General features: G+C 45.6%; 1 protein-coding gene across 1 annotated transcript in view; it reads left to right on the top strand.

Annotated features, from left to right (window-relative positions):
• The window catches only part of LOC112264394 (inactive phospholipase C-like protein 2), a 50,242-nt gene extending 33,881 nt beyond the window's left edge, over nucleotides 1–16,361 (top strand). The window contains exons 8-12 of the mRNA XM_024440976.2: nucleotides 208–494; nucleotides 3,128–3,331; nucleotides 5,570–5,645; nucleotides 15,271–15,380; nucleotides 15,501–16,361. Of these exons, the coding sequence (XP_024296744.2) occupies nucleotides 208–494; nucleotides 3,128–3,331; nucleotides 5,570–5,645; nucleotides 15,271–15,380; nucleotides 15,501–15,680 (857 nt within the window). The 3' untranslated portion in view covers nucleotides 15,681–16,361. The remainder of the gene's footprint in view (nucleotides 1–207; nucleotides 495–3,127; nucleotides 3,332–5,569; nucleotides 5,646–15,270; nucleotides 15,381–15,500) is intronic.
• Nucleotides 16,362–18,149: the final 1,788 nt, after the last annotated feature.

Here is an 18,149-nt window from a genome sequence, read left to right as displayed (position 1 = left end):
AGTCTGCTTTGGGTTGAACTAGTGATACTACAACAACTTTTCAGCCATATGAAGGTCATCGCTAGTTCACTGGGGAAGTATCACTAGCTAAAATAAAGAACACTTGGTAGCAGTTAAAGAGTGAGTGAACATTCACTATCTTCTCATGGTCATTTCATTGTCTAACACCACTGTACATCAATTTTAATCTCCCCTGTTTTACCACAGGTCAGTATACCATTCCCCTGGAGTGCTTACAGCCAGGCTACCGGCACGTACCATTACAGTCTCTGATGGGGGAGGACCTCCCGTACGCCCGGCTGTTCGTCCATGTGGCTCTCACCAACCGGAGAGGAGGGGGCAAGTCCCACAAGCGGGGGCTGTCTGTGCGAAAGGCGAGGCGAGGGAGGGAGTACGCTGCACTCAGGGACCTGGGGGTCAAAGCCTTGGATGATGTTTTCAAAATGGCGGCCCCGTCATTGAAGGAAGCCACAGACATGCGGGAGAACATGCAGGTGAGGAGGAGAGGAGGATAGTCATTTATCATATAGACAGTCACCATTTTCAGATTGAAGGACAGAAATACCTGTATACCTGTATTTACAACGGATGATGTCCAGCTCAGAATACCCAAGTCAACTTCAGGTATATATCCCAACCCCTTGAGGGTCCAATCTCAGTGATCACTAAATTATGACTCAGCTAAAGATGGCTGACATGGTCATTCCTCTAGAGACATCAACAGCTGCAGACTGAATGGAGGAAAACAACACAGAACCAGTGAGATAATATTTACTGTGTCTAAACTGGCAATTTAGCCTGATCTATGAAGCTCTGCTTTAGACTGACAGATTATGGTAAGGTTATGGAAAGGTTATGGTAAGGTTATGGTACCTGTAACTGTTACCATTAGTCTGGCTGTCTAAGTGATATGGAGTTGCTCTAATCTGTTTAGGCTGGAGATGACTGGGATTCATGCCAGACTATGATGTCGTAGACTAATGCACTAATGCAAACAGATAGTGAAGACACACACACACACACACAATTGCATGTACGCACATAGCTACGTATGGACATAAGTGGGTACGCATGCAAGCACACGCACACACACACACACACACACACACACACACACACACACACACACCTAAACAGAAGTAAACTCTGAAGGCAAGCATCATGACATCATGAAGAGATTAGAACAGCCTCTCTGTCAATGTCAGTTGTTAAATAAAACTTTTTTATTTAGATTTTAGAGGTTGAATGACCATAATAATCATTCATTTAATTAGTGTGGTAGTGACACATTCGATTTGTGGTTGTCTCTTTAATTGCGTACTCATAAAGCTTCTATAATACAATCAGATGTTCTCTCAGTGATGGTATCCCAGGAAACCATGTGACAGTTTGTTCCATGAATAAACCCTCAGCAACTCTAATCACTCAGTAGGGGATTGCAGTATGTAATCCCACTGCATCACCAATACAGGGAAAGTGTGTGTGTGTGTGTGTGTGTGTGTTTATATATGGTGCCTTCAGAAATGATTCAGACCCCTTCACTTTTTACACATTTTGTTACATTACAGCCTTATTCTAAAACGATACACCATTATGACAATGCAAAAACAGAAAGTTTAGCAAATGTATGAAAAATAAAAAACAGAAATACCTTATTTAAATAAGTATTCAGACCCTTTGCTATGAGACTCGAAATTGAGCTCAGGTGCATCCTGTTTCCATTGATCATCCTTGAGATGTTTCTACAACTTGATTGGAGTCCACTTGTGGTAAATTCAATTGATTGGACATAATTTGGAAATGCACATACCTATCTATATAAGGTCCCACAGTTGACAGCACATGTCAGAGCAAAAACCAAACCATGAGGTCGAAGGAATTGTTCGTAGAGGTTCGAGAAAGGATTGTGTCAGGGCACAGATCTGGGGAAGGGTACCAAAAAATGTCTGCAGCATTGAAGGTCCCCAAGAACACTGTGGCCTCCATCATTCTTAAATGGAAGAAGTTTGGAACCACCAAGACTCTTCCTAGAGCTGGCCATCCAGCCAAACTGAGATGGGCTTTGGTCAGGGAGGTGACCAAGAACCTTATGGTCAATCTGATAGAGCTCTAGACTTCTTCTGAGGAGATGGGAGAACCTTCCAGAAGGACAACCATCTCTGCAGCACTCCACCAATCAGGCCTTTATGGTAGAGTGCCCAGACAGAAGCCACTCCTCAGTGCAAGGCATATGACAGCCCACTTGGAGTTTGCCAAAAGGCACCTAAAGGCTCTCCGACCATGAGAAACAAGATTTTCTGGTCTGATGAAACCAAGATTGAAGTCTTTACCCTGAATGCCAAGCGTCACGTCTGGAGGAAACCTGGCACCTTCCCTACAGTGAAGCATGGTGGAGGCAGCATCATACTGTGGGAATGTTTTTCAGAGGCAGGGACTGGGAGACTAGTCAGGATTGAGACAAAGATGAACGGAGCAAAGTACAGAGAGATCCTTGATGAAAACCTGCTCCAGAGCGCTCAGGACCTCAGACTGGGGCAAAGGTTCACCTTCCAACAGGACAACGACCCTAAGCACACACCCAAGACAACGCAGGAGTAGCTTCGGGACAAGTCTCAATGTATTTTAGTGGCCCAGCCAGAGCCCGGACTTGAATCCAATTGAACATCTCTGGAAAGACCTGAATATAGCTGTGCAGCAACACTCCCCATCCAACCTGACAGAGCTTGAGAGGATCTGCAGAGAAGAATGGGAGAAACTCCCCAAATATAGGTGTGCGAAGCTTGTAGCATCATACCCAATAAGACTCGAGGATGAAATCGTTGCCAAAGGTGCTTCAACAAAGTACTGAGTAAAGGGTATGAATACTTTTTTAAGTGTGATATTTCCATTTTTTATTTTTAATAAATTGGCAAATTTAAATTATTAACAGTTTTTGTTTTTTTCATTACGGGATATTATGTGTAGATTGATGCGGGGGGAAAACTATTTTAATCCATTTTAGAATAAGGTTGTAACGTAACAAAATGTGGAAAATGTCAAGGGGTCTTAATACTTTTCGTAGGCACTGTACATACGCGTGTTGCCTTAACAACCCCCCCCGCCTCGCTTTCTCTCTCTGTCCCTGTAGAACTCGGTGGCAGTTTTCAGGGATCTGTGTGGGGTGTCAGCGGTGGCTAACCTCATGCAGTGTGTGTTGGCCCTGGGGACCCGTGTTTCGGGCGCTGATGGGGCCCCCCTGCTGCTGTTTGAGCTGAAGGAGCAGTACCCCTCCATGGAGTCTCAGGGGCCCCTGCCGGACGTCCTACGCAGGGTGGTGTCCACTTATGAAATGGTGAGAAATAATTAATTAATCAATCAATCCTTCACATTAGATTTTTTTCTAGGGCTTTGGGTGATGAATACAAATTAAATGATGTTGATTGTTTCTTTCTGATTCTTTGATGTTTTTAACTACTCTTTCTCTATGGCCCTCTCCTCTATCTCCCTTCCCCCTCTCTCTCTCTCGCTCTCCCTTCTCTTGCTCTCCCTTCCCCCGCTCTCTCGCTCTCCCTTCCCCCGCTCTCTCGCTCTCCCTCATTCTCTCTTTCTTTCTCCATCGCTCTCTCTCTTCCCCTCTCTCTTTCCCTTCCCCCTCCCCTCACTCGCTCCCCTTCCCCCACTCTCTCGCTCGCTCTCCCTTCCCCCACTCTCCCTTCCCCCTCCCTCTCTCACTCTCACTCTCCCTTCCCCCACTCTCCCTTCCTCTCCCTCTCTCACTCTCCCTTCCCCCACTCTCCCTTCCCCCTCTCTCTCTCGCTCTCCCTTCTCTTGCTCTCCCTTCCCCCACTCTCTCGCTCTCCCTTCCCCCGCTCTCTCGCTCTCCCTCACTCTCCCTTTCTTTCTCCATCGCTCTCTCTTCCCCTCTCTCTTTCCCTTCCCCCTCTCTCACTCGCTCTCCCTTCCCTCGCTCCCCCCTTCCCCCAGTCTCTCGCTTGCTCTCCCTTCCCCACTCTCCCTTCCCCTCCATCTCCCTGCCTCCCTCTCTGTCTCTCTCTTTGCCAGCACCCCCCTTCTCTCTCTTTCTCCCATACCTTGAAGTAGTGTAATTGATAATGGATGCTTGGCCCGTCAGATAGCTTTTTAAAAAATGTAACCATCCACTGGGCAGATAGCTGTGCTTTTAATTGAACAATCCACTGGTCAGATTATGTCTGGGGTCATCTGTCTACAGATGTAGGATCTTCATTTGAGCCAGTTTAATACAGCAGGAAAACAATCCTGCAGCAAAAGGAAATGTGAATTATTATGTGGATAAAATGAATGGACATTTTTGTAGCCATTTTTCATAAAGGGAAAATCATGTCAGAAATTTCAAAGGGAAAATTACACACTTCAGAAGCATTTAAAACCTCAAATACACTACAATTTTACATTTCCTGTATAGCGGGAATGTTCTCCTGCAACAGGGTGATCAAATTAAGATCCGACACCTGTAGGTCATTATGTAAGTAGTTTTGTTATGTAAGATGTTTGATATCTGATGACAATATGTCTCTGTTCTGTTCCCTCTGGTTTATAGAGGTATCTTTATAGCTTTCACCTTTAGCTGTGTCCCAGAGTACAGCCAGAGAGATTTTAAATTGATTAATGATTGACTAAAAAGTGCTTACTTTCGCAAACTCCCCCGAATGAGTTGAAGTAGACTGTCGTGTGTGTGTGTGTGTGTGGTGTGTGTGTGTGTGTGTGTGTGTGTGTGTGTGTGTGTGTGTGTGTGTGTGTGTGTGTGTGTGTGTGTGTGTGTGTGTGTGTGTGTGTGTGTGTGTGTGTGTGTGTGGTGTGTGTGCGTGCGTGCGTGCTCCCTGATGGATCAGAGTGAGAAACGCTCACCCTGGCCCTGAATATTATTAGCATAAATGTGAATCTCATTCCGCTAAGTGGCTCTCACACATTGACTTGGATGCCTGCCTGGGGGAGAAATAGATGCCTGCCTGGGGGAGAAATAGATGCCTGCCTGGGGGAGAAATAAATGCCTGCCTGGGGGAGAAATAGATGCCTGCCTGGGGGAGAAATAGATGCCTGCCTGGGGGAGAAATAGATGCCTGCCTGGGGGAGAAATAAATGCCTGCCTGGGGGAGAAATAAATGCCTGCCTGGGGGAGAAATAGATGCATGCCTGGAGGAGAAATAAATGGGAGGAAGCAGTGTGTGTCTGTGTGGTGGACAGACCCTTAGGAGCAGCAGTGTGTGTCTGTGTGGTGGACAGACCCTTAGGAGCAGCAGTGTGTGTCTGTGTGGTGGACAGACACTTAGGAGCAGCAGTGTGTGTCTGTGTGATGGACAGACCCTTAGGAGCAGCAGTGTGTGTCTGTGTGGTGGACAGACCCTTAGGAGCAGCAGTGTTTATCTTAATTTGTCGAACACCAGACTCACAAAGTGGGGTCATGTCCCAGAAGGAATTGCACTAAGTGTTTAGTTAATCAGGCTTTTGGTCTTAATCTCTCTGGGGTTATTCATGAAATGTAACGATTAACTGATGCATATGTTTTGTGTGTCTCTAAGTAATGAACTGATCTTGTGTACTCTGTCTACAGATGATCCAGGCGAGTAGAGCGGTGATGGAGCTGTCAGACGGAGTCTACGACAGGATCCTACAGATACAGACAACAGGTGAGAGAGAAGGAAAGAGAGGGGAGAGAGAATATACTGTACATAGAGAGAAAGAAGGAACATTGTGTTGGCTAGTTAGGTGGTTAGAGAGCAGGCAGGATGTTCTTCTTCAGTCAACAGCCCAGTAGCTGTGAGAAAGCCTTGCCTACAGGCCCTGCCAACAGACTCTCCCGCTGAGACATCGTCAACAACACCCTGAAGCCTGTAGTCTCCTGAGACTTCCATGGTTATGTCCCAAATTGTGACCGTCCCAAATGGCACCCTATTCCCTATATAGTGCACTACTTTTGACCAGAACCCTATGGGCCATTTGGGACCCACATCATCTCACCTCACCAATCACAGGAGCTATTTTCATCCTGGCTCTGAGGCAGATCTGTCAATATGTTACTATTAGATGAGTTTGTTTATTGACTGAGCTCTTGATTTGTGTGGGCGATCTGTAGTTTGTGTTGGCATAAGCTCTGGGTACAGGTCAAGATGGCCTTAGGCACAAATCTAGAATCACTGTATCCTCCCCAAATCCTATCCTTAACCAATAGAGGTGGAAATGCAAAACATACCTTAGATCAGTCTCTAGGGGTAACTAGGCGGAGCAAGGTTTGTTTACCCCGCAGCGACTCTGGTTGCTGGGCATCATGGGTAGGCTGACAGAACTTGGCAAGACAGTCATCGCCATGGTGATAAACAGTGAGCATTCTGTGGTTGCCAGGAGAAGGTGATTTATTTCGCAGATGAAAAGGTAGTCTGTGAGGAGAGGATGTTGGTTTGAGATGCGTGGGAAGTCTGGATAGAAAGGCTCAATAACTATATATAGTTATTTGGCTGGGATAAGCAGACTTTGGCCGGGACTCAATGCAAGACACGTTAAAACGTAGTGCACTATAACATACTTTTTAAAGGTAATTTACGCTTGAACCAACATGTGCAGGATTTACCATGAATGTGATCTCCGCAAATGTTGGGGAAAATAACTTTAAAAGGCTCATTGTTGGCTGTATAGCCCTAATGAGCAGACCTCATAGAGCTCTGGTTAAAGATAGTATACTATATAGGAAACAGGCTACCATTTGTAACACAGACTTTTTAATAAACCTTCATGAAGACAGTTATGATAATTGTGCTGCAGGGTTTTTGTGAGGCCCTAGGAGTCAGAGGAGAGCTGAGGAGAGGTCAGCATATATATTGTGGTGCAGGGTTTTTGTGAGGCCCCAGGAGTCGGAGGGGAAGAAGAGTTCTGGCCCGTGCTCTGTTCTGTTCTCTCTCTGTTCTGTCGGTTCTGCTCGGCTACACAGGGAAATAGAACGTTTCTCACATGCACACACAACGGAATGCCCTGGCACTCAAGCCAAGCGTCGCCTAGCAACTGCACTGGCAGGCAGGCAGGCAACGTGATGCGTGTAAGTGTGCGTGTTTGTTTGTGTGTGAAGGGGAGGATGGATTTAGTCAGTGTATACGAGATGATGTGTAATTGTGTATAAGTGAGTGTTGCAGTTAGTGGGTTGTTTTCAGGTGTATGTTAGACAGAGAGAGAGAGAGAGAGAAAAGGGAGAGAGGGGGAGGGAGGGAGGGAAAGGCTGAGGGAGGGAGGGAGGGAGGGAGGGAGGGAGGGAGGGAGGGAGGGAGGGAGGGAGGGAGGGAGGGAGGGAGGGAGGGAGGGAGGGAGGGAGGGAAAGGCTTAGGGAGGGAGGAAAAGGTTGAGGGAAAGGCTGAGGGAGAGCATTAAACAGTAATATCTACTGAGTTGCATTCAGGTCTGCGTTGCGTTGTGTTGGTTGTGTGGTGTTGCTCAGGATGCTGTGTTTAAAAGTTCCCTCACATTATCGCTCCTAGCAGTGTGTGACCGGTGTTAACCCACTTCCTTGTCTCCATGGAGATGGTGATAAAGTGTGACAGTGTCCTGGGGTGGACAGAGAAAGCCAGGCAGAATTTACACACTGCACCACACGCTCAATCTGACCAGAGGGATGTGAGGATGAGGAGTTTGCCCTCTCTCTCTCTCTCTCTCTCTTTAATTCAGGCCAGGATTAAACCAAAGGCACATTGTCAACAAGCTCATTCCACTGTGGACAATGCACATTATAAAGAAAATATTTCCAACGTTTGCGGAGATTCACTGCAAACATTGAGGATGTTGGCTCAACCATAAATTACCTTTTAAAAGTCGAAAGCAATGCGCAGTCCCCACTCCCGGTCTCAACCTCTTTATTCTTGTATTCAGATATCTCTCTATCTTTCTCTCCAGGTGTGTGGGTAAAATCACTGGGAAAGCCAAGACCCCCCCAAACAAACATGTTACAACCTATGTGTTGTGATAATGGTGTTGTTTGCTCTATAACCTGTTAGTTCATATGCCTTGACACTGTGATATACAGGGTTAAGGCCAAGAAAATAAGAAGACACAGTGGCAGAATAAATTCAGCTACACCTTTGTTTCGTCACAAACCGGAGAGCAACATCTGTCCAGTGAAGTCCACAAACATACAGTGCATTGGGAAAGTATTCAGACCCCTTCCCCTTTTCCACATTTTGTTACATTACAGCCTTATTCTAAAATGGATATCATTTTTCCCCCCTCATCAATCTACATAATGAGAAAGCGAAAACAGGTTTTTAGACATTTTTGCTAATTTATTAAAAGTAAAAGACTGAAAGACCTTATTTACATAAGTAGTCAGACCTTTTGCTATGAGACTTGAAATTGAGCTCAGGTGCATCCTGTTTCCATTGATCACCATTGAGATGTTCATACATCTTGATTGGAGTCCACCTGTGGTAAATTCAATTGATTGGACATGATTTGGAAAGGCACACACCTGCCTATATAAGGTCCCACAGTGCACGTCAGAGCAAAAACCAAGCCATGAGGTTGAAGGAATTGTCTGTAGAGCTCCGAGACAGGATTGTGTCGAGGCACAGATCTGGGGAAGGGTACCAAAAAATGTCTGCAGCATTGAAGGTCCTTAAGAACACTGTGGCCTCCATCATTCTTAAATGGAAGAATTTTAGAACCACCAAGACTCTTCCTAGAGCTGGCTGCCTGGCCAAACTGAGCGATCGGGAGAGAAGGGCCCTGACCAAGAACCTGATGGTCACTTTGACAGAGCTCCAGAGTTCCTCTGTGGAGATGGGAGAACCTTCCAGAAGGACAACCATCTCTGTAGCACTCCACCAATCAGGCCTTTATGGTAGCGTGGCCAGACGGAAGCCACTCCTCAGTGCAAGGCATGACAGCCCGCATGGAGTTTGCCAAAAGGCACTTAAAGGACTCTCAGACCATGAGAAACAAAATGTTCTGGTCTGATGAAACCAAGATTGAACTCTTTGGCCTGAATGCCAAGCTTCACGTCTGGAGGAAACCTGGCACCATCTCTACAGTGAAGCATGGTGGAGGCAGCATCATGCTGTGGGAATGTTTTTCAGAGGCAGGGACTGGGAGACTAGTCAGGATTGAGACAAAGATGAACGGAGCAAAGTACAGAGAGATCCTTGATGAAAACCTGCTCCAGAGCACTCAGGACCTCAGACTAGGGCGAAGGTTCACCTTCCAATAGGACAATGACCCTAAGCACACAGCCAAGACAATGCAGGAGTGACTTCGGGACAAGTCTCTGAATGTTTCTGAGCCCGGACTTGAATCCGATTGAACATCTCTGGAGAGACCTGAAAATAGCCGTGCAGCGACGCACCCCATCCAACCTGACAGAGCTTGAGAGGGTCTGCTGAAAAGAATGGGAGAAACTCCCCAAATAAATGTTATTTGTCACATGCGCCGAATACAACAGTTACAGTGAAATGCTTACTTACAAACCCTTAACCAACAATGCATTTCAAGAAATACAGTTAAGAAAATATTTACTAAATAACAAAGTAAATTTTTTTTTTTTTTTTTAAAGTAACACAATAAAATTTCATAACAATAACGAGGCTATGTATAGGGGGTACCGGTACCGAGTCAGTGTGCGGGGGTACATGATAGTCGAGGTCAATTGTACATTTAGGTAGGGGTAAAGTGACTATGCATAGATAATAAACAGCGAGTAGCAGCTGTGTAAAAACAAAGGGGGGGGGTCAATGTAAATAGTCCGGGTGGCCATTTGATTAATTGTTCAGCAGTCTTATAGCTTGGGTGTAGAAGCCGTTAAAGAGCCTTTTGGACCTAGACTTGGCACTCCGGTACCGCTTGCCATGCGGTAGCAGAGAGAACAGTTTATGACTTGGGTAACTGGAGTCTGACCATTTTTTGGGCCTTCCTCTGACACCGCCTGGTATATAAACTCAGCAAAAAAAAGAAACGTCTCTTTTTCAGGACCCTGTCTTTCAAAGATAATTCGTAAAAATCCAAATAATTTCACAGATCTTCATTGTAATGGGTTTAAACACTGTTTCCCATGCTTGTTCAATGAACCATAAACAATTAATGAACATGCATCTGTGGAACGGTCGTCAAGACACTAACAGGTTACAGACAGTAGACAATTAAGGTCACAGTTATGAAAACATAGGACACTAAAGAGGCCTTTCTACTGACTCTGAAAAACACCAAAAGATGCCCAGGGTTCCTGCTCATCTGCATGAACGTGCCTTAGGCATGTTGCAAGGAGGCTTGAGGACTGCAGATGTGGCCAGGGCAATAAATTGCAATGTCTGTACTGTGAGACTCCAAAGACAGCGCTACAGGGAGACAGGACGGACAGCTGATCGTCCTCGCAGTGGCAGTAGCCGTGTAACAACACCTGCACAGGATCGGTACATCCGGACATCACACCTGCGGGACAGGTACCGGATGGCAACAACAACTGCCAGAGTTACACCAGGAATGCACAATCCCTCCATCAGTGCTCAGACTGTCCGTAATAGGCTGAGAGAGGCTGGACTGAGGTCTTGTAGGCCTGTTGTAAGGCAGGTCCTCACCAGACATCACCGGCAACAACATCGCCTATGGGCACAAACCCACCGTCGCTGGACCAGACAGGACTGGCAAAAAGTGCTCTTCACTGACGAGTCGCTGTTGTCTCACCAAGGTGATGGTCGGATTCGCGTTTATCGTCGAAGGAATGAGCGTTACACCGAGGCCTGCACTCTGTAGTGGGGTCGATTTGGAGGTGGAGGGTCCGTCATGGTCTGGAGCGGTGTGTCACAGCGTCATCGGACTGAGCTTGTTGTCATTGCAGGCAATCTCAACGCTGTGTGTTACAGAGAAGATATCCTCCTCCCTCATGTGGTACCCTTCCTGTAGGCTCATCCTGACATAACCTTCCAGCATGACAACGCCACCAGCCATACTGATCGTTCTGTGCTTGATTTCCTGCAATACAGGAATATCAGTGTTCTGCCATGGCCAGCAAAGAGCCCGGATCTCAATCCCATTGAGCACGTCTGGGACATGTTGGATCGGAGGGTGAGGGCTAGGGCCATTCTCCCCAGAAATGACAGGGACAGGGACAGGGACCCCCCCCCCCCCTTTGTTCAGGGACACATTATTCGACTTCTGTTAGTCATTTGTCTGTGGAACTTGTTCAGTTTATGTCTGTTGAATCTTGTTAGTTTGCATGCCCTGCCATGAGCGTCAGAGCCGGTGCAGTAGGATTCAATCTTCATCCTGTATTGACGCTTTCCCTGTTTGATGGTTCATTTTAGGGCGAAGCAGGATTTGTTATAAGCATCCTGATTAAGTTTCCCGCTCCTTGAAAGCGTCAGCTAGCTCGGTGTGGATGTTGCCTATATTACAGTATAATTTCCCTTTGGTAGGATAGTCTCGGCCGTAGATCATTGAGTTTGTTTTCCAGTGATTGCACCGATGGTCGCCTATGAATCCTAACAAGGTACCCCGACCTTCTCCCTCGGTATCTCTTCCTTTTCTTCACGCCAATGAAGGGGATTTGGGCCTGTTCTCCGGAAAGCAGTATATCCTTCGCATCAGACTCATTAAAGAAAAATCTTTCTCCAGTTCGAAGTGAGTAATCAATGTTGTGATGTCCAGAAACTCTTTTCGGTCATACGAGATGGTAGCAGCAACTTTATGTACAAAATAATTGAAAAAACTACCAAAATAGCACAATTGGTTAGGAGCCCGTAAAACGGCAGCCATCCCCTCTGGCGCCATCATTCATAAAATACAGGTGTGCCAAGCTTATAGCGTCATACCCAAGAAGATTCGAGGCTGTAATCGCTGCCAAAGGTGCTTCAACAATGTACTGAGTAAAGGGTCTGAATACTTATGTAAATGTATTTTTGCAAAGATGTCAAAAACTGTTTTTGCTTTGTCATTATAGAGTACTGGGTGTAGATTGATGAGGGGAAAAACAATTGACATTTTTTTAGGACAAGGCTGTAACGTAACAAAATGTAGAAAAAGTCAAGTGGTCTGAATGTACCGTACTGCATGTTACAAACAGTTACATGACCAACAGCATGGCCAAGCAAGGTAAGGTTTCCAACTCTTCCGGACTAAACAACTATAAACACCGGAGAGTTACCGCAAGTCGCAAAGAAAACAGGAGCTGCCTCCACTAGTCCAGCACCATTTACACTTCAACATCATCTAATCACATATGCCTTTTCTCATAAAATTACATTTTATTGGTCACATAAACATGTTTTTAGCAGATGTTATTGCGGGTGTAGCAAAATGCTTTTGAGTTTAGCTCCAACAGTGCAATAATATTTAACAATCCACAACATTACACACAAAAGTAAAATAATGGAATTAAGGAATATATAAACATTAGGAATATATAAATATTAGGATGAGCAATGTCAGAGTAGCCTTAAATAATAGTTTTTAACACAGTGACAACTAAAAGATACCAAAAACAATTTTGTCCAATAAACGCAAGCCAAATACTCTATGATGTGGCTATCCATGGTACTAATTTCTGTGTGTGCGTGTTGACTCACCCAATGCCATCCTCCTCTTTCATGTTGCCTTAATGGTCTATGATTTTGATTATTTTGTTGTGTTAGGCTACCTGGCTAAAATGCTTGCTCGCTAGCCTAAATTCCTTTCATGGGCAACGATGTGCAAGGCCAGCTACTTGAACTTCCATCCTTTCAGGCAAGGGACATAATGTATGAATTTATGGTTGCATCAGAATCACTTTTATCATCATTGGCCCGTACGGAGAATTAAGTAAAACCACAAGTCCAAATCCCTATCTCCCGCCATGGCTAATTTTAGCTGGCTAGCTAGCCACCGGAAGACAATGACCCAACGAGATGCAAAAATTTATGTTTTGTTTTGTCAGTGACGTTTGGCTTCTGATGTGATTGGTCTGTACAATACAATCTGCCAAATACAATCTGGTTTCCCTTAGCACTTTTTTTTGGTGCGCCAGAACCATTCACAGCTGAGCTCCCTCAGTTTAGCTCAACGCTGATTGTCTATTATTTAATATTTTTTGTCAAGGTAGGCCACATGCTCGCTGGCTTCCCTTGCATTCAATGCAAGCAGCAACAAGGTCATACTTTTTTTGACCAGACCGCATCCAATCGATTCACTACAGGTACAGAGACAGAGGGGGCGCTGTTTCGCTCGCTTAGATGCATTCAAATTTATTAAACATAGAGGCAAAAGATATTGGCTTCCCTTGGCATCCATGAATACACACCACTGTTTCTCTCTGTGGTGTAATAAACTGGTGAAGACTTTTGATTGAATCCCAAATACCAGACACCACCAAACCACTGACCTGAGCCAGTCTTGGGCCTTGGTTAAGACACAGAGAGGTTGAGCCAGCCTTGGGCCTTGGTTAAGACACGGAGAGGTTGAGCCAGTCTTGGGCCTTGGTTAATACGTGGAGAGGTTGAGCCAGTCTTGGGCCTTGGTTAATACGTGAAGAGGTTGAGGCAGCCTTGGGCCTTGGTTAATACGTGAAGAGGTTGAGGCAGCCTTGGGCCTTGGTTAATACGTGAAGAGGTTGAGGCAGCCTTGGGCCTTGGTTAATACGTGAAGAGGTTGAGGCAGCCTTGGGCCTTGGTTAATACGTGAAGAGGTTGAGGCAGCCTTGGGCCTTGGTTAATATGTGGAGAGGTTGAGGCAGTCTTGGGCCTTGGTTAAGACACGGAGAGGTTGAGGCAGTCTTGGGCCTTGGTTAAGACGCAGAGAGATTGAGCTAGCCTTGGGCCTTGGCTAAGACACAGAGAGGTTGAGCTAGCCTTGGGCCTTGGTTAAGACGTGGAGAGGTTGAGCCAGTCTTGGGCCTTGGTTAAGCCCCGCCTTATCTCAGCTCACTGGTCACCATAGCAACACCCACCCATAGCACACGCTTCAGCAGGTATATTTCACTGGTCATCCCCAAAGCCAACACTTCCTTTGGCCGCCTTTCCTTCCAGTTCTCTGCTGCCAATGACTGGAACGAATTGCAAAAATCACTGAAGCTGGAGTCTTATATCTCCCTCTCTAACTTTAAGCACCAGCTGTCAGAGCAGCTTACCGATCACTATACCTGTACACAGCCAATCTGTAAATGGCACACCCAACTACCTCATGCCCATATTATTACTTACCCTCTTACTCTTTTGCACCCCAGTATCTCTACTTGCACATCATCATCTGCACATTGATCACTCCAGTGTTAATGCTAAATTGTAATTGTAATTATTTTGCCTCTATGGCCTATTTATTGCCTTACCTCCCTACTCTTCTACATTTACACACACTGTACATATATTTTTCTATTGTGTTACAGACCGTACGTTTGTTTATGTTTAACTCTGTGTTGTTTTTATCGCATTGCTTTGTTTTATCTTGGCCAGGTCGCAGTTGTAAATGAGAACTTGTTCTCAACTGGCCTACCTGGTTAAATAAAGGTGAAATAAAAATTAAAAATATTTAAAAAGACAGAGGTTGAGCCAGTCTTGGGCCTTGGTTAATGCACAGAGAGGTTGAGCCAGTCTTGGGCCTTGGTTAATGCACAGAGAGGTTGAGCCAGTCTTGGGCCTTGGTTAATGCACAGAGAGGTTGAGCCAGTGTTGGGCCTTGGTTAATGTACAGAGATGTTGAGCCAGTGTTGGGCCTTGGTTAATGCACAGAGATGTTGAGCCAGTCTTGGGCCTTGGTTAATGCACAGAGATGTTGAGCCAGTCTTGGGCCTTGGTTAATGCACAGAGAGGTTGAGCCAGTCTTGGGCCTTGGTTAATACACAGAGAGGTTGAGCCAGTCTTGGGCCTTGGTTAATGCACAGAGATGTTGAGCCAGTCTTGGGCCTTGGTTAATACACAGAGAGGTTGAGCCAGCCTTGGGCCTTGGTTAATACACAGAGAGGTTGAGCCAGTCTTGGGGCTTGGTTAATACACAGAGAGGTTGAGCCAGTCTTGGGCCTTGGTTAATACACAGAGAGGTTAAGACCTAATGCACAGAGAGAGCCAGTCTGAGGCAGACCTGGGCCTTGGGGCTTGGTTAATACACAGAGAGGTTGAGGCAGACTTGGGCCTTGGTTAATACACAGAGAGGTTGAGCCAGTCTTGGGGCTTGGTTAATACACAGAGAGGTTGAGCCAGTCTTGGGGCTTGGTTAATACACAGAGAGGTTGAGCCAGTCTTGGGGCTTGGTTAAGATCTGGAGAGGTTGACAAAGAGGGAAAGGTTCAAGATTGTAATATTGTGTGTGTATGTGGTCACCTAGCCATGGAGTTCCATGAGAAGTTAAAGCCCATGGCAGTGAAGGAGGGGCTTAAAGGTCGAAAGGTCACCAGAGCTGTGGAGAGTTTCAGCTGGAACATCACAATACTGAAGGTGAATATACACCCACACACACACACAACCACATACCACAGAATATTGCCAGTCTGTTTCCACATTGGCCAACTCAAACCATCTCCTCTCTCTTCCTATCCTTCCCCTTCTCTCTCTCAGGGGCAGGCAGACCTGCTGAAACGGGCTAAGACGGAGGTACAGGAGAACATAAAGCAGGTCCACTACGCTGCCCTGACCTCTAACCTCAGTAAGGGCGGGACAGGAGAGACAACCCACACCCGGCGCAGCCTGGACGCCCTTCCAATGTCGGGTACAGCTCCGGCAAGAAGTTTCCCTTAGTCACAGACAGGTCTAGGAACAGTTTACCTGTCTAAAATTACATATTGAACCATAAGGGGGAAATGTAAAAACGGACCGTAGGTCCGTTTCTAAGGGCACAATCGTCCTATTCTGAGGATTATCAGGATGATAAGAAGTTGCTACATACGTTCTATAGTGATAGGCTCCTTCTGCAACTCACCCAGGGGCTGCTGGAGATTAGTCTGCCATTTTCTCCAGACAACGATGAGGAAGAAGGAGGATGGACTCAGTTGAAGAGAAAAACTCCTGTTATAGCACTGCCAAGAGGGAGGAGTAATGTCGAAGACACTGGAGACAGGAATGTAGAGAGGAATGAAGGAATGAGGTCTGAGAGAAAGAGAGAGACAATCAGACTGCCCTGTCCCCTACTTTGTATGCAGCTATAAATAAGAAATGTTTAATCCTGCTCTCTATGGGGCCGATTCAGACCCGAGTTATGCACTTGTAAATGGAACTTAATTCCCTTTTTATGCGCTTTTCTTTAAAACGTATTCTGACCTTGAATTTAAAAAATGTTTCAGCCAGCTATTCTTTCAGAGTGGAGATCAGAGAAATTAATACATTTAAAAAACTGAAATATCACATTTACATAAGTATTCAGACCCTTTACTCAGTACTTTTTGAAGCATCTTTGGCAGTGATTCCAGCTGCAAGTCTTCTTGGGTATGACGCTACAAGCTTGGCACACCTGTATTTGGGGAGTTTCTCCCATTCTTCTCTGCAGATCCTCTCAAGCTCTGTCAGGTTGGATGGGGAGCGTCATTGCACAGCTATTTTTAGGTCTCTCCAGAGATGTTCAATTCGATTCAAGTCCGGGCTCTGGCTGGACCACTCAAGGACATTGAGACTTGTCCCGAAGCCACTCCTGCATTGTCTTGGCTGTGTGCTTAGGGTCGTTGTCCTGTTGGAAGGGGAACCTTCACCCCAGTCTGAGGTCCTGAGCGCTCTGGAGCGGGTTTTCATCAAGGATCTCTCTATACTTTGCTCCATTCATCTTTCCCTCGAACCTGACTAGTCTCCCAGTCCCTGCTGCTGATAAACATACCCACAGCATGATGCTGCCACTACGTGCTTCACCGTAGGGATGGTGCCAGGTTTCCTCCAGACTTGAAGCTTGGCATTCAGGCCAAAGAGTTCAATCTTGGTTTCATCAGACCAGAGAATCTTGTTTCTCATGGTCTGAGAGCCTTTAGGTGCCTTTTGGCAAACTCCAAGTGGGCTGTCATATGTCTTGCACTGAGGAGTGGGCACTCTACCATAAAGGCCTGATTGGTGGAGTGCTGCAGAGATGGTTGTCCTTCTGGAAGGTTCTCCCATCTCCTCAGAAGAACTCTAGAGCTCTATCAGATTGACCATCAGGTTCTTGGTCAGGGCCCTTCTCCCCCGATTGCTCAGTTTGGCCGGGCAGCCAGCTCTAGGAAGAGCCTCTGTGGTTCTAAACTTCTTCCATTTAAGAATGATGGAGGCCACTGTCCTTGGGGACCTTCAATGCTGCAGACATTTTTTGGTACCTTTCCCCAGATCTGTGCCTCGACACAATCCATTCTTGGAACTCTACGGACAATTCCTTTGATCTCATGGCTTGGTTTTTGCTCTGACATGCACTGTCAACTGTGGGACCTTATATAGATAGGTGTGTGCCTTTCCAAATCATGTCCAATCAATTGAATTTACCACAAGTGGACTTCAATCAAGTTGTAGAAACATCTCAAGGATGATCAATGGAAACAGACTCCACCTGAGCTCAATTTCGAGTCTCATAGCAAAGGGTCTGAATACTTATGGAAATAAGTTTTTTTTATTTTTTATACATTTGCAAAAATGTCTAAGAACCTGTTCGCTTTATCATTGTGAGGTATTGTGTGTAGTTTGCTGAAGATCTATTTAATCCATTTTAGTATAAGGCTGTAATGTAACTAAATGTGGAAGAAGTCAAGGGGTCTGAATACTTTGCGAAGGCACTGTGTGCTGTATTCTTACCTTAATTCCACCAACTTTACGTACGAGGAAAGGATGGGTAGGGTCGAGCAACCTGTTGGTTCCAGGTGGAACATCTACTTCATTCTTTCCTGATACAAATAACACTATTCTCCACACACTGTAATTTACAAATTGATGAGTAATATTAATTTGGTCTAGGTAAATGAGTAAACCATTTGGATAAGGGGATAGTACATATACATTACAATTGTTTAGAACTATTTTACCTTGATGATCGCTCCAGATTAATGTGAAACCAGTCATATGTCAGTAATCTGAAGCAGATCAACATGTCAACTTTTCCACAGTGAATTTGATGAAATGCTGGCCTTAAAACTTGCAGGGATGAAATGTGGAGACTCAAGCTGTAGGTTGATAATAGTATAGTGCCAAACCTACCGAGTTGATTTATAGAATGTTTTAATTATATGCCCCGACTTCTCACCATATTTTTTTACAATTTGTATT

This window comes from Oncorhynchus tshawytscha, linkage group LG13, assembly GCF_018296145.1.
Source record: "Oncorhynchus tshawytscha isolate Ot180627B linkage group LG13, Otsh_v2.0, whole genome shotgun sequence".
Taxonomy (NCBI): domain Eukaryota; kingdom Metazoa; phylum Chordata; class Actinopteri; order Salmoniformes; family Salmonidae; genus Oncorhynchus; species Oncorhynchus tshawytscha.
Note: the sequence above shows the minus strand (reverse complement) of the source record. Positions and strands in the feature narration are given on the sequence as shown.